The following is a 22,020-nucleotide window of genomic DNA, read 5'->3' as shown; positions in this document are numbered from 1 at the left end:
ACCGCAGTACTATCCTCTGCCCTCAAGAGGGCAGAGCAAAGTACGCCTGCGCCGGGGCCGAAGATCAGAAGAGGACGTCTTGTAATGAAGATGGGAGGCGCCGCAGTGGACCAGAGACGCCCATCCGACCTGACCAGCAGCGGGACCACCCCTGGGTGAGTATAATATAACGTCTTTTTCTCCTTTGTCAGGTAACATTGGGGGCTTATCTACAGCATTACAGAATGCTGCAGATAAGCCCTTGATGCCAGTGGGCTTACCTCACCCGCGATTTTCGGGGTGACAGGTTCCCTTTAAGACCGCCACAGCGTGACAAACTTTGTGTAGCGTCTGATCATGATCTTAAAGTGGTTGTCCGGCCTTAGGGTACATTTCTGCAGACACTCACTGCCGACTTGTGAACCCTCACAGTGCACGCACTGCGAACGTGTTGAGTGAGGCTGCACACATCTATTCAGAATGTAGCCTGATAAATGAAAATGAAATACTTGCTGTCATAAGACGGCCTGCTCCCAGCCCTGGAGAATCCTCGTAGCGTGCAGTGCAGGCGCTGTGAGTATTCATAAGTCTGCAGTCACATTGAGGGACTGCAGACTTGTACCCAAAGGCTGGACAATCCCATTAATAAACTGTTTAATTTTCTTTCAATGATGTGTCAGACAGGTATCTTTGAAAAAGGGTAAAAACCACAAATACTGCACCACCTTCACCCCTGCACTCGCAGCAGAATCAGCATGTTACAATCTGTGTAATCTCATCCACTTGCATTGAGAGGTAATCCATTATGGATTTAAGGGTCTTTTCACACGGCGCCTGATTTATCTATTTATTTACTTGATCATACCGCGCCATCATACTCTGGAGCACTTTACAGACATCATAACAGTCTTCATTGGGGCTAAAAATCTAAAAGGTTCATCAACTACAAAGCAAGTGTCTGAATAAAAGATAAAATGAAATTAATGGGACACCAATTTCAAGGAATGCCTTTTTTTCTGTATATAAGAAAAAAAATTGGAGGCGTAGATAACTGTACTTTCCAGTTCTTCTCATTTATTGTACATTAATAGAGGTCTCTTCACAAGACCCCCTGCTGCTCCTACCATTTAAGTCCATCGTAGTTACTTTTCCTGGAAGATTATTACAGGAACTGTTCAACTGTCTCCATAACAAGAAAGGTCTGATAGAGCATTTCTAATTGAAAGCAATAGATACTGTGTCAGACCTCTCTAGGAAGAAGACAGAAACCCCTCCAGAAGCGTTTGCTCGAAGTCCGGGCTGTGCCACGACCAGGAAGCAGCATGACAGAACCCTCCATAACAGGCTTGTATCCAGGAGGGATTTGGGTTAGTGTGTTTGACACCATACAATGGATTGCCGGAGATATGTGTTGATTTCAGTATCTGTAAAAAAATCAGTCATTGATCCAAATAAAGAACAAAATATTCTTTTTCAGTGAGATCACAACCCCATACTATTAGGGTATGTGCACACGTTCAGCAAAAAAATTCTGTTGCAAATCCTGATGTGTTGGCAGTAAAGCATAAAATACAAGCGCTTTAACTGCTTTTTTACATGCGATTTTCTTACGGATTTTTTCTTGTCTCAGTAGAATAGGTGAAATCTGCAAAACCAGGCAGGACTCCTAGTGATCCTTCACATAGAGGCTGCAGATGGCTCCTTCAGCCTTTCACTGCACAGGGACGCTCCTCCGCCATCTACGATATTATGCAGGGAATAGCAAGTTGTGTTCACTGAAAAGCTGAAGAAGCGTCCTCCTGTCCAGCTCCCGGGACCTCCACACGCGCAGCACTTTGAAGCAGCGACAACAGTCGCCTCACATGGATGCGCTGCATACAATCTGATCTACATATACAGCAATCAGCACTTGGTCACAGCCATTGTAATTACCTATAAAGGACATGCTGAACTGAATTCTGATTCCCCACGCAGCATCCAGTACTCTACCACAGCGACGGCGGTCGCCATCTATGGACGTGCTTCATTTCATTTAGCCACATTTAATCTTGCCTCCCTAAATAGCATTCAGGCATTTTCCTCTTATCATCTTTCCAGCTTATTTGGAGCACACGGTCTTATCCTTCTGAACCAGCAAGATATTCAGATGAAGGTCCAATCTGAGACCGAAAACGTTCAGTTATTTCTACTGTTTTTGTCTGGATGCAAAATAAATGAAATTACCTCATCTTTCATCAATTTGAGTGCCAAGTTTATTTTTGCTTAGATCACGGGCTGGATACCCTGCTTGAGCACCATCCACAAGTTATTTTTTGTTGAGTGCCTTGTTGTTATCTACTGTTTGAAAAGCTGAAGAAACATCAGTCCCATACAGTTGTGGCCAAAAGTATTGACACCCCTACAATTCTGTCTGATAATACTGTTTCTTCCTGAAAATGATTGCAATCACAAATTCTTTGGTATTATTATCTTCATTTAATTTGTCTTAAATGAAAAAACACAAAAGAGAACGAAGCAAAAAGCAAAACATTGGCCCATTTTTGGAGTTTTGTGGGAAATGATCAGACAAAAGTATTGGCACCCTCAGCCTAATACTTGGTTGCACAACCTTTAGCCAAAATAATTGCGACCAACTGCTTCCGGTAACCATCAATGAGTTTCTTACAATGTTCTGCTGGAAGTATCCAGTGCTTTCTCTCAAACCATTTTCTAGTGCTTTTTGAAGTGTGTTTTGGGTCTTTGTCCTGCTGGAAGACCCATGACCTCTGAGGGAGACCCAGCTTTCTCACACTGGGCCCTACATTATGCTGCAAAATTTGTTGGTAGTCTTCAGACTTAATAATGCCATGCACACGGTCAAGCAGTACAGTGCCAGAGGCAGCAAAGCAACCCCAAAACATCAGGGAACCTCCGCCATGTTTGACTGTAGGGACCGTGTTCTTTTCTTTGAATGCCTCTTCTTTCTCCTGTAAACTCTATGTTGATGCCTTTGCCCAAAAAGCTCTACTTTTGTCTCATCTGACCAGAGAACATTCTTCCAAAATGTTTTAGGCTTTTTCAGGTAAGTTTTGGCAAAATCCAGCATGGCTTTTTTATGTCTCGGGGTAAGAAGTGGGGTCTTCCTTGGTCTCCTACCATACAGTCCCTTTTCATTCAGACGCCGACGGATAGTACGGGTTGACACTGTAGTACCCTCGGACTGCAGGGCAGCTTGAACTTGTTTGGATGTTAGTCGAGGTTCTTTATCCAACATCCGCACAATCTTGCGTTGAAATCTCTTGTCAATTTTTCTTTTCCATCCACATCTAGGGAGGTTAGCCACAGTGCCATGGGCTTTGAACTTCCTGATGACACTGCGCACGGTAGACACAGGAACATTCAGGTCTTTGGAGATGGACTTGTAGCCTTGAGATTGCTCATGCTTCCTCACAATTTGGTTTCTCAAGTCCTCAGACAGTTCTTTGGTCTTCTTTCTTTTCTCCATACTCAATATGGTACACACAAGGACACAGGACAGAGGTTGAGTCAACTTTAATCCATGTCAACTGGCTACAAGTGTGATTTAGTTATTGCCAACACCTGTTAGGTGCCACAGGTAAGTTACAGGTGCTGTTAATTACACAAATTAGAGAAGCATCACATGATTTTTCGAACAGTGCCAATACTTTTGTCTACCCCCTTTTTATGTTTGGTGTGGAATTATATCCAATTTGGCTTTAGGACAATTCTTTTTGTGTTTTTTTATTTAAGACAAATTAAATGAAGATAATAATAACAAAGAATTTGTGTTTGCAATCATTTTCAGGAAGAAACTGAGTATTATCTGACAGAACTGCAGGGATGTCAATACTTTTGGCCACAACTGTAGGTCACAGCAATATGCCATAACCCTCTAATGGCCCTTTTAAAGCAAATTATTAGACAGATGCACATTCACTTTCACCGACCTATCTAAGCAGGCGGGTAATCGCCCAATAATCGAGCAAAACGATAATTTGTCAGGTCCTGCGTAAACAGGAGATGCGCTGTCAATAACATGGCACTGTATGGGGACAGTCATATTAGCGATCATTCTATCCACATCATGGTTTCTTCGACTTTACCTGTATGTGACCAGTTGGCATTTAGCGGCCTGAATTGGCCGCACAGCTTATTTGTTAAAGGGTTGTCCCCAATCTTATGGCCTATTTAATCAGTATTATAAACATAAGGATGAATGACCTCGGGGAGACGAAAGGAAAAGGGAATATCCAGCACGTCCATCCAGTGTAAGTAAAATATCCAAAATTTATTGAAGCATTTTAAAAAACAATATTAAAAAAGAGAGAGGGAGACTCTCTCTGCCTGACGCGTTTCTGGCGCACCACGGCGCCCTTAGTCATAGGACCTCGGGGAGACACCATCACGTGTTTCTCAACGCAGTGATCCAGAACACTGCTCCCATCCCTTATGGGAAATATGCAAATGCATGTAGAAAAGTCGCGGAGACACCATCATGTGTTTCTCATGTGTTTCTCAACGCAAGCAATAAATAGGTCTTGCACCGGGAAGGAACAACCACGGGAAGGGCAGCATCCAAAAAGGAAAACCACCTATGCCAAAACATGGTATCCATCCACAGACAGCTGTTTCGGGGTATTTGCCCCTCATCAGTGTGGAGTAGGAAACTGGCTATTAGGAGCAGTGCCTAGTAAAAGGACTATAAACATAAGGACGAATGACCTCGGGGAGATCAAAACATCCAATACCGCGGAGACACCATCACGTGTTTCTCAACGCAGTGATCCAGAACACTGCTCCCATCCCTTATGGGAAATAAGCAAATGCATATAGAAAAGCCGCGGAGACACCATCACGTGTTTCTCAACGCAAGCAATAAATACCCCGAAACAGCTGTCTGTGGATGGATACCATGTTTTGGCATAGGTGGTTTTCCTTTTTGGATGCTGCCCTTCCCATGGTTGTTCCTTCCCGGTGAAAGACCTATTTATTGCTTGCGTTGAGAAACACGTGATGGTGTCTCCGCGGTGTTGGATGTTTTGATCTCCCCGAGGTCATTCATCCTTATGTTTATAGTCCTTTTACTAGGCACTGCTCCTAATAGCCAGTTTCCTACTCCACACCACTGATGAGGGGCAAATACCCCGAAACAGCTGTCTCTGGATGGATACCATGTTTTGGCATAGGTGGTTTTCCTTTTTGGATGCTGCCCTTCCCGTGGTTGTTCCTTCCCGGTGAAAGACCTGACTATTTATTGCTTGCATTGAGAAACACGCGATGGTGTCTCCGCGGCTTTTCTACATGCTATTTAATCAGTATGCATGAGTTTGGGAAGGAGGAATTACAGCATTCACCATGAGTCTGGCCAGCATTTACAATTCCTGATAAAGGGGTTGTCCGGGCATACCCTCCTGTCTAACCTCACAACAGGCTTCAAACCTGGGAAGAGCAGTTGTCGAGGCAATCGTCCGATGGTCGGCGAGTGTAGTCCTATTCTATGTAAAGGGACCCATGCATGACACTTACCAGCCAATAAATCTGATGCTAGCATATAAAACACGGTGTGACAAAATGGAGAGGTTTATAAAAATGTACAGTTTATTACCCTGGCCATGTGCTATGCGTCACACACTATGGATCTACAGCACGTACAAATGTCATTTCATTGTATATGTACATTCTGAACGCAGTATGGTTCAAGGAAAACAAGCTCTTAACCATTTTACTGCCATGGGACGTATAATTTAATGCAGATATATCCAGCAGTAAAAGGGTGGTCATATTTTAAATTATCCACATATATATAGATATAAAACAAAAGAAACACATTTCAAAGAAAATGACAGACGAGCACGAACAGATCACAGACATACACATGCACGTACAAATGATAGGGTGAAAAAGGGAGAACTCCCCTCCACACACACAACGTATTTCATTCAAGTTTCCCATCAGTTCGGCGTGCAGGAACCACGCTCGTAACCTCACATGTCATGAGACCTTCATCTGGCTATAAAGTGGCACAGTAAACTGGGGGCCTGCGGGGGCTTACAACAAGCACAACCTCTGCAAAAGTGAACAATATGCTGTCTAGAAGCGATAGCATCTATAACTAAGTATACTACACATCATAGGCAACCCTAATACTTACGGACATCTACCTTCTACACAACACAGTAATATGTGCAAACATAAGACATCAGGCTTCTAATATAAACCACGAACATGGTGCTAAACATTCAGCAAAATGCCTAAAGCTGCTTTTGGGACAGAAAACATATACCATTTAAGGTCGTTGTTGAACGGCAGGAAGACAATGGATGTGACATGCACAGCAACACGGTATGAATATGTTCCTGACTAAGGACATGAGAAGTGCTTTACATTTTTTACATCTGAGAGCTTTCCATTGAACTCAATAGTAAATCTCAATGTAGAGCTCCCCCTGGTGGTAATTATATGCAGCCAAAATGTTGTTCTTGAACTCCATAGGACACATGGCTTCATGTCAAAAATACAAGGTTCTATCCCCAATAAAATATTAATATTTCATTTTGAATAAAAAATATGCTTGAAAAAAAAAAAAGAAAATGTTATACTTTTAAATTAATCAGAAATCTGAACCAAAAAAAGAAAAATGGTCAAATCCGTCACTTGGATTCGCCACGCTAAAATGCCACAGTCACATTAAAATATGATAATTACTCATGGCTTGTCAGCTCTTTTGAATAGTCACATTGCCCGGGTTGGGATCAGACCTGTTGTTGTGTTACGAACATATTGCCAGAATAGCTCCTGAAATCCCGTCTCCTGGGGCGTGCATGGTGAAGCCATATGTGCCAGGAGCAGGGAGGAGAAAAGACTGAACTTTGCTGAAGCTCCGACACGGTTTCCCAATTTCCAGCGCATTCCCAGTGTGTGGATGAAACGGAGACAAGTACACCGGTTTCACCGAGCATCCCTAGCTTTTAGGTGCTATTCTGAGTACATCGGACGCTCTTTGTCATGTCCGTCACACCACAGGTGTGATCGCAGCCTGGAGAGTAGGACTATTTACAGGAGCAGCATGACTACTCTGTGCCGGTAAGCGGCATACTGCACCGAGTGTCCATGGTGGGGATTAAGTGTGGCAAATCAATGTGACAGGTTCCCTTTATATATAGAAACAAGATTATAGTGCAGGACAAGACAGTGTCCTGCTTTGTCTATTGGGCTCCGGTATCCAGTACAGAAGTTAGATAAATGTTAGTGTTGCCTCCTCTAGCAGATATGGGGCCAACGAGAGCAGAGGTCTCCTAATGCACAGCTATGAGCAGACTCCAGCGCCAACCCGCTACAGCGCCGACCATAGTGACGGCCACAGTGTCGACCATAGCGCCGAACACAGCAGTGACGGCCACAGCGCCGACCATAGCGCTGACCAGTCACGGCCATAGCGCCGAGCACAGCGCAGACCATAGCGCCGACCACAGTGACGGCCACAGCGCTGACCATAGCGCAGACCATAGCACCAAGCACAGCGCCGACCACAGCGCCGAACAGTCACGGCCACAGTGCCGACCATAGCGCTGACCACAACACAGACCATAGCGCCGAGCACAGCGCAGACCATAGCGCCGAGCACAGTGACGGCCACAGCGCCGACCATAGCGCCGAACAGTGACGGCCACAGCGCCGAACAGTCACGGCCATAGCGCCGAGCACAGCGCAGACCATAGCGCCGAGCACAGCGCAGACCATAGCGCCGAGCACAGTGCCGACCAGTGACGGCCACAGCGCCGACCATAGCGCCGAATAGTCACAGCCACAGCACCGACCATAGCGCCGAACAGTCACGGCCATAGCGCCGAGCACAGCGCAGACCATAGCGCCGAGCACAGTGACGGCCACAGCGCCGAACAGTGACGGCCACAGCGCCGACCATAGCGCCGACCAGTCACGGCCATAACGCCGAGCACAGCGCAGACCATAGCGTCGAGCACAGTGACGGCCACAGCGCTGACCATAGCGCCGAACAGTGACGGCCACAGCGCCGACCATAGCGCCGAATAGTCACGGCCACAGCGCCAACCATAGCACCGAGCACAGCATCGGCCACAGTGACGGTCTCAGCGCCGAACAGTGATGGCCACAACACCGACCATAGCGCCGAGCACATTGACGGCCACAGCGCCGACCACAGCACCGACCATAGCGCCGACCACAGTGACGGCCACAGCGCCAACCATAGCGCCAACCACAGCACCGACCACAGTGACTGCCACAGTGCCAACCATAGCGCCGAGCACAGTGATGGCAACAGTGCTAGCCAAAGTGAGGGCAACAGTGCCAGCCACAGTAACGGCAACAGCGGCATCCACAGTGCCAACCACAGTGACTGCCACAGCGGCAAGCACACTGCCAACCACATTGACAACCTCATCGGCGAGCACAGTGCCAACCACAGTGACGACCATAGTGCCAACCACAGTGACGACCACAGCTATGCTCGTATTTAAAAATGCAAACTGCTATTAGAGATGATGATTATTGTCAATGCTCCTGCACAAACACTACAAGTGCTCTATATATTTAAAAGTGTAAAGAAAACGCTAGCTATATGTGTCCAAGAGTCTTAGGCTGAGTTCACATGCCCAGTAATCATCTTTTTTAAACAGATCCTGCAGCAATCCATTACCTTAGCATTGTGCAGAAACAACCTTTTTTACTTGCTATAAAACAGACTGCAATTGGATGAGTTTTTCTTAGCAATCAAGTCTATGGAAACAGATCTGATAATTCCACATCGGTTTCTCTTCCACCTAAAATGGATCTGATTGTCATGGAAGATTACTGGACATGTGACCTTATCCGAACTGACAGAGGCTGTCTGTATAGATGTGAATAGATTCAGCACCTTGAGGTGCATCTGCTCATTAGCGCCCACTACACAGTGTAAAGGGAATGCGTCATGAGAAAATGATCCATTTTTAAATCCAGTACTTGTGTTAGGCCACATTCTGACGACCATGAGTGACATACATGCTCTGTGTTTTTCACGGATGGAACACAAGACCATTGTAGTTTATGGGGCTGTCCGTGTTGCTTCGTGAAGTAATCAGAAAGAAATTACAAAGGTCATTTTTGATCCAACTCTTTGGGTCCGTGAACATCACACACAGCACAAGGATGACATCGGTTTGCAGTTTGTAAGTGGTCAGTGCTTAACATTTCAATGGATAGGAAAATACTTACAATTTGTTTTTTCATCAGTGAAAATCAGTGACCAAACCCAGATGGCAAAAACTGAGACTGACCAAACACTGATGAATAAAGGTCCATGTCTTTACATATGAGGAAAATCACGGACATCTGAATGAGGCTTTTTTTTTTTGCAAGTTTTAGCAATGTTTTTCTGTTCTGTTTCAAAGTCCTTATTAAAAAAAAAAAAATTAGGAATCTTGACATTTTCACTCTGACCACTGGGGCATTTTTAGACTCATATTTCATGTTTTTTCCTGAAATGCACTTGCACATTAGCAGCAACAAAGTGACGCAGACCATCTTTTGTATTGAGGCATAAAATGAGCGGGCGCAAAGGCGACAGAGACCAAGGTCAGCTGTGACATCACTAAAGGTACCGTTACACTAAACTATTTACCAACGATCACGACCAGCGATACGACCTGGCCGTGATCGTTGGTAAGTCGTTGTGTGGTCGCTGGGGAGCTGTCACACAGACAGCTCTCTCCAGCGACCAACGATCAGGGGAACGACTTCGGCATCGTTGAAACTGTCTTCAACGATGCCGAAGTCCCCCTGCAGCACCCGGGTAACCAGGGTAAACATCGGGTTACTAAGTGCAGGGCCGCGCTTAGTAACCCGATATTTACCCTGGTTACCATTGTAAAAGTTAAAAAAACAAAAAAACACTACATACTCACATTCCGATGTCTGTCACGTCCCCCGGCATCAGCTTCCCTGCACTGTGCAAGCGCCTGCCGTAAAGCAGAGCGGTGACGTCACCGCTGTGCTCTGCTTTACGGCCGGCGCTTGCACAGTGCAGGGAAGCTGACGCCGGGGGATGTGACAGACATCGGAATGTGAGTATGTAGTGTTTTTTTTTTTAACTTTTACAATGGTAACCAGGGTAAATATCGGGTTACTAAGCGCGGCCCTGCACTTAGTAACCCGATGTTTACCCTGGTTACAGGTGAACACATCGCTAGATCGGCGTCACACACGCTGATCTAGCGATGACAGCGGGGTGATCAGCGACCAAAAAAAGGTCCTGATCATTCCCCACGACCAACGATCTCCCAGCAGGGGCCTGATCGTTGGTCGCTGTCACACATAAAGATATCATTAGCGGGATCGTTGCTACGTCACAAAAGGCGTGACGTTGCAACGATATCCTTAACGATATCGTTATGTGTGAAGGTACCTTTATTCTCAGTACTGGATCCTGTGTTATCAGCTGTGTATAGACGTGTTTCTTCTCATTGTAATACTGCCTCTGATGATGCTGAGCGTTGCTGAAAACTCTACCTGAAATATGAGTCTAGAAAAAAGCCCCAGTAGCCACTGTGAAAATTGTAAGATTATTTATTTTGTGGTTAGATACAGATTGCGACATGAAAAAAAAAAACCTTTGCCAAATTTAAAAAAAAATAAAAAAATACATGCAACACAAAAGCCTGATTTAAGCAATAGGTAATTTTCTGATGACACATCCCCTTTAATTATTCTCACTATAAGATCAGACTGAATTTCAGGTTCTCTATGGTCTACTTTACTTACATTAAACCATGATAATCTATTGGCAAGGACAGATATTCCCAAAAAGTGCACAAGTTAATTATTTCAAATAAAAAAAACATACAAAATAAAAAACAAACAAAACAGAATTCTATAGACGTAAAATTAAATGGAGAATAAAAAGTGCAAAACAACAACAAGTAACATCAGTGTTTCTGCTGTAAGTAGTGGGAGTCCACACACGTTATTACACCGGAGCAGCTAATCCTCTGCTGTACTACAATGTCTTATACCAGGCAGAGACACTGGCAAAGCAGCAGGAGTCAGGTCACTGTCTGCTGTGAAGCTTCACAAAGAATCAGTCACGTACCAAAAGTTCTTTACCATCTTAAGCTTGAAGGACGTAATATATTCCCCCTACAAGACAGCAAAAACAATTTGTTGCTTAAAGCTTTACCTGCCACCCGACAGCCGCAGATTGTGGGCCAAGCGTTGGGTGAAGGCCATGGTGAGCCTTCAATTCATTTTTTGTTCTATTTCTTGTATCTTCCCTTTTTTAACAATTGAAATTTTGAAACCTAAAAAGTAACATACCAGCACTGCACTACTTAAAAAATTAATAAACTCCAAACTTGTTGGGTTACTTCCCGAACCCTTCCCAAATAAAAGATGGCTTTCCCCCAAATGAACAGCTAAGAACATCGATTATCAGAATAAGAAGAAACGCTCTGGGTTCCATTACATTCCTTCTTGCATCCCCTGCCGGGTCTTCCAGCTTGTCATGTCTTCGGCAGGGTTGGCACAGCTTTTCCTTCACATCCCTTTTCTTCACATTTTTTAACCATCAGTAATAAAAACAGATGAATGAAATATTTCCCGGACATAAAAAAGACAGATTTCTAGAAGCTACTGAGAGGTGCTCAGAATGACAATTTCTATGAGAAATTATTTGACGGTACACGCGCTTTAATTTTTCTTCATTCTTCCCGGTTTCTCAGCTAGGCTTACTGGGAGCTTTGATGCGGACAGTGGATGCTCGTACTTGGAGCTTTGCCTGCTGATTCTGCGCTTCTGCAGTGGCGGACATTGGTGCTGGGCTCTGGTTGGATTGGGCTTGCAACTGTGGTGATGCCGCTGCCACCACCTGCTGTTGCTGCTGGAGCATCTTCTGGTGCACCACCTGGGCTGCTGAACCAGCTGGTAACACTTGCACCTGCTGCTGCCCCGCTGGCGTTGCCTGGGTCAGAGTAACTGTCTGCGACTGGACCTATGATAGGGTATAAAAGTCTGCAATTACATAAGGTTCTGTACATTTTTCCTTAAATAAAGTGTTTATATCTAAAAAAACACAGCCTTGTGTTTGGCAGGACACAAATATCCATTGCACAGATGATGGCTATGACTACTGACCTGCTGAGTGGCTGGTACCATCTGCTGGATGTTACCTACTGCTGCCTGCTGTTGAACCACCTTGAGGGAATGAGCAGATGATGAAGCGATGAAATGGCGTCTTTATGAAGTTTAGAATGGAAAATCAAGGACTTACCATATTTTTAGGACTATAAGACACTCTTTTTAGCAAGAAAAAGTCTTGCTAAAAAGTGTGTGTGTCTTATTGTCCAGAGACAGCTTTCTGTGTTCTAAGGCTGACAGTGTCCTTCCTGATCACAGAGATAAATACGCAGTGGCACAGTTCTCTTTTCTCCAGCCCAACGCTGATCAGTCTGATCAGTGTAGGGCAGGAGAGGAAGCTACCAGGATCTGCACATCATCAAAGCTGCATGGTACATCCTGAGTACCCAAAGAACCTATCTGGTCATGTAATCAGTCACATGCCTGCAAAGAACTTCAAACTGTTGTAAGGTGTAGTCTGTGCATGTGCTTTTGATTATGTAGTTAAGCTAAGCAAATGTGCTGCAGTTGAGCTAAGTGTGTGTGTTGTTTTGATGATGTAGTTAAAGGAGTATTTTCAAATTATCTATTGAGTTTAGAGCAGTGCATTCTCCTTCCAGTTTCCTTAATTCCTAGTTTCTAGCAGAGTGGGCTCTGCTCCTTAAGTGACAGTTCTGGTCATTAGTAGAACTAATGCTCAGCACAAGTTCTGCTATAACACATTCAGCTATGAGTGGTTTGTTCTGAGTCTACACTGTTATCCCTGTATTTACACAAAGAGATAACAGTGCATCTAAACAAGCAAACAGCTCTGGATATAGAGAGCCATGATTAGGAGACCTGCGCTGAACGATGCTGGGATGGTAATTTATAACTGAATATTCAGAAGATGTGAGGAGGGAAGTAGCAGCTAACTGCTGTATAGAAATCAATAGGCTGGAGAAAGCTGACTGGTGTGTAAGGAGTTAACCTCTCTCCTGGACTGTAACTACTGTGCACTCTTGGCTAGGCACTAGAGGCTGGATGAGGGGGCTCCATGGAACAAACTGTACACTGTAGAAGATAAAAGTTCTCCTTACAGGAGAATGACAGCAGACAGAAGAAAAGCAAGTCAGTAGCAAACTTGTCTATTTTTATGCCGATTAATTAAAGCAATTTAGGAACCTAAACTCGAGGACACACCTTTAAAGGGACTCTGTCACCTGAATTTGGAGGGAACAATTTTCAGCCATAGAGGCGGGGTTTTCGGGTTTGATTCACCCTTTCCTTACCCGCTGGCTGCAATATTGGATTGAAATTCATTCTCTGTCCTCCATAGTACACGCCTGCGCAAGGCAAGATTGCCTTGTGCAGGCATGTACTACGGAGGACAGAAAATGAACTTCAATCCAATATTGCAGCCAGCAAGCAGCCACGGGTAAGGAAAGGGTGAATCAAACACCCGAAAACCCCGCCTCTATGGCTGAAGATTGTTCCCTCCAAATTCAGGTGACAGAGTCCCTTTAAGCTGAGTGTGTTGTAGTTGAATTGAATGTGTGTGTTTTTTGAGGAAATTGAGGAGCTGAGTGTATTGTAGCTGATCTGTGTGTAGCAGAGTTGTGTGTATGTAGCAGAGCTGTACCAGTAGGTAATGTGACTGCAGCAGTGTTGTGTATATGCCTGCACTGCAGAGAGTGTACATAATATACATGCTATAATGCTACCATGTTTCCCCAAAAATAAGACTGGGTCATATATTTTTTTTTTCCCCGAAAGATGAGTTAGAGCTTATTTCCAGGGGAGGTCTCATGTTTTTCCATAAACAACAATCCACAATTATGCTTGAACAAAAAAAAAAAATCAACATTTATTCAAATACTAGCTGTACTATCAGGCTTCGCCCAGGTTAATAACTGCTGTTAGCAAAATAGAATGTGTTAACAAAAATGTATTCTGCACACAAAAACCACAAAACATATAGATAGAAATGTAATTATTAAAAGGCAAAAACTAAGCTAATAGAAGCATTTCACAACATATATTTCAACACCAGGAGATATTGCACACCGATTTAACTAAATTGGCCAAGTAATGTGAAGTAATCTTCTACTACTTATTCGAGAGCCTTTTGATAAACGACATTCTTAGTTTTTCCTTCAGGTGCAAAGATGAACAGATTCTTGGCTGTTCCAACTCTTGAACAGGCCACATAAAGTTGACCATGAGAAAAGCCTGGAGATTGTAAATCGATTTCAACTACTTTCAAGGACTGTCCCTGAGCCTTGTTGATGGACATAGCAAATGCCAGTCGAACAGGAAACTGGAGGAGTTTAAAATCAAAAGGCAAATCAGATGGAATGAGAGGAATTTTTGGAATGAAAACATCTTCTCCTGTGGCACATCCTGTCAAAATGGTTGCCTCAATTACATGTGGAAACAGGTTCTTAGTCAAGAGTCTTGTTCCATTACACAGCTTTAGTGGATCCAAATGTCTCAATAGCAGAATAGGTGCTCCAGGTTTTAGAAAGAGGTTGTGAGGAGGAAGTCCTTATGGCTCCAAGGAATTGAGGAACTCAGTTGGATAAAATAATGCTTGAGCAGGGTCTATTACTGTATCCACTGACTTGTAGGTTGTGCACTCACCTGGAAGGAGATTTAGAATTTGAAGATTGATGTTGTTGACGTTGTCATTTTTGGGAGCTAGAATAGCCCTTTCACACAGCTAGCCAGAATTTTTGAAGTGGAGTTGAATGTTTGGAAAAACCTTTGCTTTCAACTCCTCAATGGAAGTCACAATGCAACAAAAGTTGCTGGGGAAGGTGATCTGTCCAGTGGTTGAGTTTACTGGTGCCTTGCCATCTCCAATAGTCAACAGCTGGCTCGAAAACAGTCCAGCAGAAGCATTGCCTGTCATGTAGACCCTCATGTTTGTGTTCAGTGACATTTTCTTTACTTTTCTCCAAAAGTATGATGCTTTGAGACAGGCATTGAGTTCGGCTGCAGGGGCTGATCTTGGAATAACAGGTAGTGTTTGGCGGAAGTCACCTGCCAAAACAACAACTACTCCTCCCATGATATATTTGTTGCTACGCAGGTCTTGCAGCAGTCTGTCCACTGCTTCCAGAGCCCTTTTGTGTGACATGGTGCATTCATCCCAAATGATGGCACTGCATTTTTGAAGCAATTTGGCCAAACCTGATCCATTTGGCAATATTAAACACGGGGCTGCCACTATGAGACAAGTTAAGTGGTAGTTTGAATGTCGAATGTGCTGTCCTGCCACCTTTTAAAAACGTAGCTGCAATTCCAGAAGATGCCACTGCAAGTGCAATCTTTTTTTGTTGTCAAAATTTTACCAGGAGCAAGTTGATTACAAATTTCCTGTTCCACCTGGAGCACCAAGGAAGACAATCCCACCTTTGCTGGTTTCACTGAAACTTAAAATGTAGTTATAGGCATCCCTTTGATCTGGTACCAATATTGGCTCGTTCTGAGACACAAATGTTGTCAGTTCATCAATATTGTAGTTTGTTTCTATGAAAATCTCCCTACACATTTGGATGCCTTCAGGATTTCTTATTGGAGCAGGCAAACCAAGCAACTGTAAGGCTTTTCCTGACATTGCTATGCACTGATCTTCAAGGAGCATTAAAGTTTCATTGAACATTTCCTCAGTGAAGTTGATGAGTTGCTGAGGATTTTCCCTTCTAATCTGCATGAGGATGTCCTCACTGAGATCAGTTTTGTACTTTGTCCAAATCTCAAGAGGATTTGAAATGCTACAGGTTGTTAGAATAATAGCAAAGAGGTGTCTTAGTCGCTTTGGGGTTTGTGTGGCTGCTGCTTCACTGAGGGTCATGTCCCAGTGTCCATCATTTTCAAGAAGTTCTTTTCTTTGCCAAGCTTCCCTGAATGTTTCACACACATGGCCTCCAACGGTCTTCAGGTCAGAAAATGATGTAGAGCCTTTGACAACATGAAGTAACATGCGCAGGTAGAAGCACTCTGCATTTGACGGATGAACAGTGTAGACGCGACCAAGAGTATCAGTTGCTTTCACCCCTGGATAGCCTTCAATATCACGCCCCCGTTTCCTCAGTTCCAGTGTTTTTCTGGAGGCATTCCAAGTGCTTTGGTATATCTCAGTAGAGAAATGTTTTTGCAATAGGGTCTTGTTGACACAGCTCAAAAAATGCCAAGAGGGTGGTCTTAGGTGGTGTTAGGAGCTGCTACTGCAAGTTTGCTGGGTTAAAGTAAATTCTCTGTCCGTTTTCCAAGTGCACACTCAAGATGCACAAATGGTGGGTAGCGCTCATGAATGGAGAATCCTAGTATTCTTCACACAGCTTAATTGCTTCTTATGTACCTGCCCATCTGGAACGCCTCCACTTCATCAATATAGGTCAATTTTTCTGGAGTTCAAAAACTGCTTGATCACTTCCTTTGTGGACATATTTGCAGATATACTTGATTGATTTCCCAGAGTGGCAAGATGCGACATTTATGTGGGCCTGGAAGATTTTTGAGAGCTAAGGGTTGTAAGGCACAACCCACCTGTTGTCAATTTCTAGCTCTTGGAGTGATGATCCAACACGCATTTTGAGTTTGCTGTGAAACCACCATCCCCTGGCTTTCTTCTTTGGTAGACTGGATATCCATCTTGTCCTGTTTGGGTTTCTTGGACCAGGGATCGTGGGTAATGCTTTGAAAACATGCCATCAATCATACAGGGAGAATTTTTGTTGAGACTCCCACACGGATCATGGATCATGTTTTTTGTGATGGTGTCAAACAGCAATAGGTCAATCAGAAGGTCTGGTAATTCGGCACTGATGATATTGTCAATTCGGTAGGCTGTACTTTTAGCTTCAGCCAGATCAAGATGTGGGCATGAGGAAGGCCTCTTTTTTGCCATTCAACTGAATACATCCGGCACTGCGTCTCACCATAAACATGTGATTTTGTGATGAGATTAGTCATTTTTCAAAGTTTATGTTTGAAAACCCGAGCAATAAGGTCCTGGCAATTCACTGTTTTTTGGCCCGGCAACAGGTGCCCTCCAATTTCCTCCCAGGCAGGATTGCAAGTAAAGGTGATGAAAAGATCTAGACGGCCATACTTTCTCACATAGGTCATTGCATCCTGTGTGTATTCATGCATGTGTCGTGGGCTTCCAGTGACAGTTGATGGATCAGCATCATTTGTAACAGCATCTCCAAGGTGAATATATTCCTCTGCCCTGAGCTTCTTTTGATTTAGTCGGATATATAAAAGACGTTCACTCTCAATCTTTGCATACATGTCAACAATAAATTGGTGGAAGAGGTGTTTGCATTTCAAGATGTGATTTTCCTCTGCAAATCTTGTCATGATCCTATATGCATAGAAGTCCATGGCAGACACTTTTTCCTGAAGGGTTGCCTGTTGTAGGATCTGTCTGAGGTATTCCAAAGTGATAGCCATCCTGTCCCTGCCAAAAGATGATTGGATATTGCAGTGCATCATAGGACCTGTGAGTTTCTGCTACTCGTTGCAAACTATTGTTCCTTTTCTGAAGCACAATGTCACGACTTTGAAAATCATTACCTACAATCAAGATGGCTACCTCATCAAATGTGGGAGCATTGAAACGTCACTGATGTTCACCTTGTGGTGTTTTGTCAGCTCGAATGACAACCTTGTAATCGTGCACGGCGAATAAGCCTCCTTACCTTGACAAGCCAGAGATGGTATGTCACTCTCCATAAGGAGAAACGATACCCCTTAGACCCCAGTCCAGAGCCTCTCACCTAGCCAAATTAGTTCTCATGCTTCGCACTGACGAGGGCCAACAGCCCGAAACACCGTGTCTGCGAATTGAGATACTAATTTGGCTTTTATCCTAAGTCATATTGCACGACTCGTTAAAGAGTTGATTGTGACTTGTAGGATCGCTACTTCCAACAGGTGGCACTATAGAGTTAAGTCCTCTTTTTCTCAGAAGAGGCAATTTGCATATTATATTTCCCAGAGGAGCATTGCACGGCGAATAAGCCTCCTTACCTTGAAAAGCCAGAGATGGTATGTCACTCTCCATAAGGAGAAACGATACCCCCTTAGACCCCAGTCCAGAGCCTCTCACCTAGCCAAATTAGTTCTCATGCTTCGCACTGACGAGGGCCAACAGCCCGAAACACCGTGTCTGCGAATTGAGATATTAATTTGGCTTTTATCCTAAGTCATATTGCACGACTCGTTAAAGAGTTGATTGTGACTTGTAGGATCGCTACTTCCAACAGGTGGCGCTATACAGTTAAGGGCAGTACATGCAGACCACATCCATTTTTCCTATCTGAACTTTAGGATTATCCTGATAGTTTATGTCTGACTGGTAACAAAAGGCAGCATATTTCAAATCTCCAACCATTTCCTGTGCCCTGGTGGAAGAAATAGCAATTCTCTTAGTGGCAAGTTGGCCTTCTCTTTGCTGAGAGGATTCATTGGCCCATGAGGAAGCAGCTCTTCTCTTATCTGCAAGCCTCGCTTCCCTCTCCTCAGAAAGTTCATTGGCTCTTGAGGAAGCAGTTCTTGTTCTCGTCTACAAGCCTCGCTTCCCTCTCCTCAGAAAGTTCATTGGCCCTTGAGGAAGCAGCTCTTGTTTTCATGTCTGCAAGCCTCGCTTCCCTCTCCTTAGAAAGTTAATTGGCTCTTGAGGAAGCGGCTCTTGTTTTCATGTCTGCAAGCCTCGCTTCCCTCGCCTCAGAAAGTTCACTGGACCTTGAGGAAGCAGCTCTTGTTTTCATGTCTGCAAGCCTCACTTCCCTCTCCTCAGAAAGTTAATTGGCTCTTGAGGAAGCAGCGCTTGTTTTCATGTCTGCAAGCCTCGCTTCCCTCTCCTCAGAAAGTTCACTGGCCCTTGAGGAAGCAGCTCTTGTTTTCATGTTTGCAAGCCTCGCTTCCCTCTCCTCAGAAAGTTCATTGGCCCGTGAGGATGCAGCTCTTGTTCTCTTGTCTGCAAAGCTCGCTTCCCTCTGCTCAGAAAGTTCACTGGCTCTTGAGGAAGCAGCTGCTGTTTTCATGTGTGTGTCAGCCTTGTTTCTCGGTTTCACATTTTTCATTGGCCCGTAATGCAGCTTTTCTTTTCGCATCAGCTGACATTCGTGCCATGGAATTCCTTTTGTTATGAGGCATTATTGTGGTAAAAATAGTCTGTAACTGGCAGTTTCTATATCCTCTGGCGAGTTTTGCATGTGTCGAATATTGTGCGTGGCGAATATTGAGTGGCGACTTTTGTGTTTCGACTTTCATGTGGCGAGGTTGGTGTATGTGTGGTGAAATGTGTGCTGAGGGTGGTGTATGTGTTCAAGCACGTGGTAGTGTGTTGCGCATTTTGTGTGTGTGTTCATATCCCCCTGTGTGGTGAGTATCCCATGTCGGGGCCCCACCTTAGCAACTTTACAGTATATACTCTTTGGTGCCATCGCTCTCATTCTTTAAGTCCCCCTTGTTCACATCTTGCAGCTGTCAATTTGCCTCCAACACTTTTTCTTTCACTTTTTCCCCCATTACGTAGATAGGGGCAAAATTGTTTGGTGAATTGGAACGCGCGGGGTTAAAATTTCGCCTCACAACATAGCCTATGACGCTCTCGGGGTCCAGACGTGTGACTGTACAAAATTTTGTGGCTGTAGCTGCGACGGGTGCAGATGCCAATCCCGGACATACACACATACAAACTGTACATACAGTACATACATACACACACAAACACACATTCAGCTTTATATATTAGATAATCATATCACCTCATACACACACTGCACATAAATATATATTAACACAGACACACAATGAACTTACATAAACATATACAGCTCTGGAAAAAGTTAAGAGACCGCTGCAAAATTTTCAGTTTGTCTGATTTTTCTCTTTATAGGCATATTTTGGAGTAAAATGTAAATTATTCTTTTATTCTATAAACTACTGACATGTCTCCGAAGTTCCAGGCAATAAATTTTGTATTTATTTTCTGAAAATGAGAAATGGTCAAATAACAAAAAAATGCATTGCTTGCAGACCTCATGTAGTGCAAAAAAAACAAGTTCATAATCATTTAGAAACAACAATACTAATGTTTTAACTCAGGAAGAGTTCAGAAATCAATATTTTGTGGAATAACCATGATTTTTAATCACAGCTTTCATGCGTCTTGGCATGCTTTCCACCAGTCTTTCACACTGCTTTTGGGTGACCTTATGCCACTCCTGGTACAAAAATGTAAGCAATTCTTCTTCCTCTTGATTACATTCCAGAGGTTTTCAATGGGGTTCACGTCTGGAAATTGGGCTGGCCATGACCGGGATGTGATGTGGTGATCCCTCATCCACACCTTGATTGACCTAGCTGTGTGGCATGGCTCATTGTCCTACTGGGAAAAAAAGTCCTCAGAGTTGGGAAACATTGCCTGAGCGGAATGAATCAACTGTTTTTCCAGGATAATCTTGTTTGCGGCTTGATTCATACATACTTCGCAAATAACAACCTGCCCAATTCCAGCCTTGCTGAAGCATCCCCAGATCAACACCTGGTCATCCAATGGTTAGGCGGAGACCTGGAGAGGCGTAGAAGCCACAGTGTCTTGCACCCAATGTGAAATTTGGTGGAGGATCGGTGATGGTCTGGGGATGCTTCAGCAAGGCTGGAGTTGGGCAGGTTGTTCTTTGCAAATGACGTATGAATCAAGCCGCATACAAGGTTATCCTGGAAAAACAGTTGATTCCTTCTGTTCAAGCAATGTTCCCCAACTCTGAGGACTGGTTTTTCCAGCAGGACAATGCGCCATGCCGTACAGCTAGGTCAATCAAGGTGTGGGTGAAGGATCACCACATCAATTCCCTGTCATGGGCAGCCCAATCTCCAGACCTGAACCCGATTTAAAACCTCTGGAATCACAAGGAAGATAGATAGTGACAAGCCATCAAACAAAGAAGAATTGCTTACATTTTTGTACCAGGAGTGGCATAAGGTCACCCAAAAGAAGTGTGAAAGACTGGTGGAAAGCATGCCAAGGCGCATAAAAGCTGTGATTAAAATTCATGGTTATTCCACAAAATATTGATTTCTGAACTGTGCCTGAGTTAAAACATTAGTATTGTTGTTTCTATATGATTATGAACTTGTTGTTTTTTTTTTTTGCATTATTTGAAGTCTGCAAGCAATGCATTTTTTTTTGTTATTTTGACCATTTCTCATTTTCAGAAAATAAATACAAAATTTATTGTCTGGAACTTCGGAGACATGTTGTCAGTAGTTTATAGAATAAAAGAACAATTTACATTTTACTCAAATATATACCTATAGAGAGAAAAATCAGACAAACTGAACATTTTTCAGTGGTCTATTAATTTTTGCCAGAGCTGTATATACACACTGCACATATGGTACATACCAGCTTAGTTCCTCTAGATTCCCGCAGTTAAAGGACCTTTGCTGACATCATGTTCACGACAGAAATGTCGTAACCCAAGGTTTTTAAGATGTCTTAACCTCAGGGATCCCTAAGAGAGTGGAGGCAATTGCCCAGTTGCTCCATCCTAGCGCTGGGCGTGACTATAACTAGGGCTTATTTTTGGAGTAGGGCTTATATTTTAAGAATACTCCAAAGATGCTGAAAAATCATGCTTATTTTCAGAGTAGGTCTTATTTTTGGGGAAACACCGTATAACACACTGCTGCATAGAAATACTAACAGTGGAACGATTACTTCCCTATTCTTCTGTAGTGCGTTAAAATTACTGATGTTGATTCCTCCACTTCTTTTCCCCACAAGGGAAGTTTTAATTACTAGAAAATGTGTTTTTTCTATTTTCAGCAATCTAAACCTGCGGTAAATCTTGTAGTATGGCGAGTCCTGTAGTCTGAAATACAATAATTTGGCAAGGTCACAGAGTTTGC

The 22,020-nt window shown here is 43.7% G+C and overlaps 1 protein-coding gene across 2 annotated transcripts in view; it reads right to left on the bottom strand.

The window, feature by feature from the left end:
- Positions 1 to 11,274: 11,274 nt before the first annotated feature.
- Positions 11,275 to 22,020, bottom strand: part of LOC138669066 (E1A-binding protein p400-like) — a 242,603-nt gene continuing 231,857 nt past the window's right edge. For both annotated transcript variants that reach the window (XM_069756070.1, XM_069756071.1), the window contains one exon: positions 11,275 to 11,983. In XM_069756070.1, coding sequence (XP_069612171.1) covers positions 11,711 to 11,983 — 273 coding nt within the window. In that variant the 3' untranslated portion in view covers positions 11,275 to 11,710. The remainder of the gene's footprint in view (positions 11,984 to 22,020) is intronic.

This window comes from Ranitomeya imitator, chromosome 1, assembly GCF_032444005.1.
Source record: "Ranitomeya imitator isolate aRanImi1 chromosome 1, aRanImi1.pri, whole genome shotgun sequence".
Taxonomy (NCBI): domain Eukaryota; kingdom Metazoa; phylum Chordata; class Amphibia; order Anura; family Dendrobatidae; genus Ranitomeya; species Ranitomeya imitator.
Note: the sequence above shows the minus strand (reverse complement) of the source record. Positions and strands in the feature narration are given on the sequence as shown.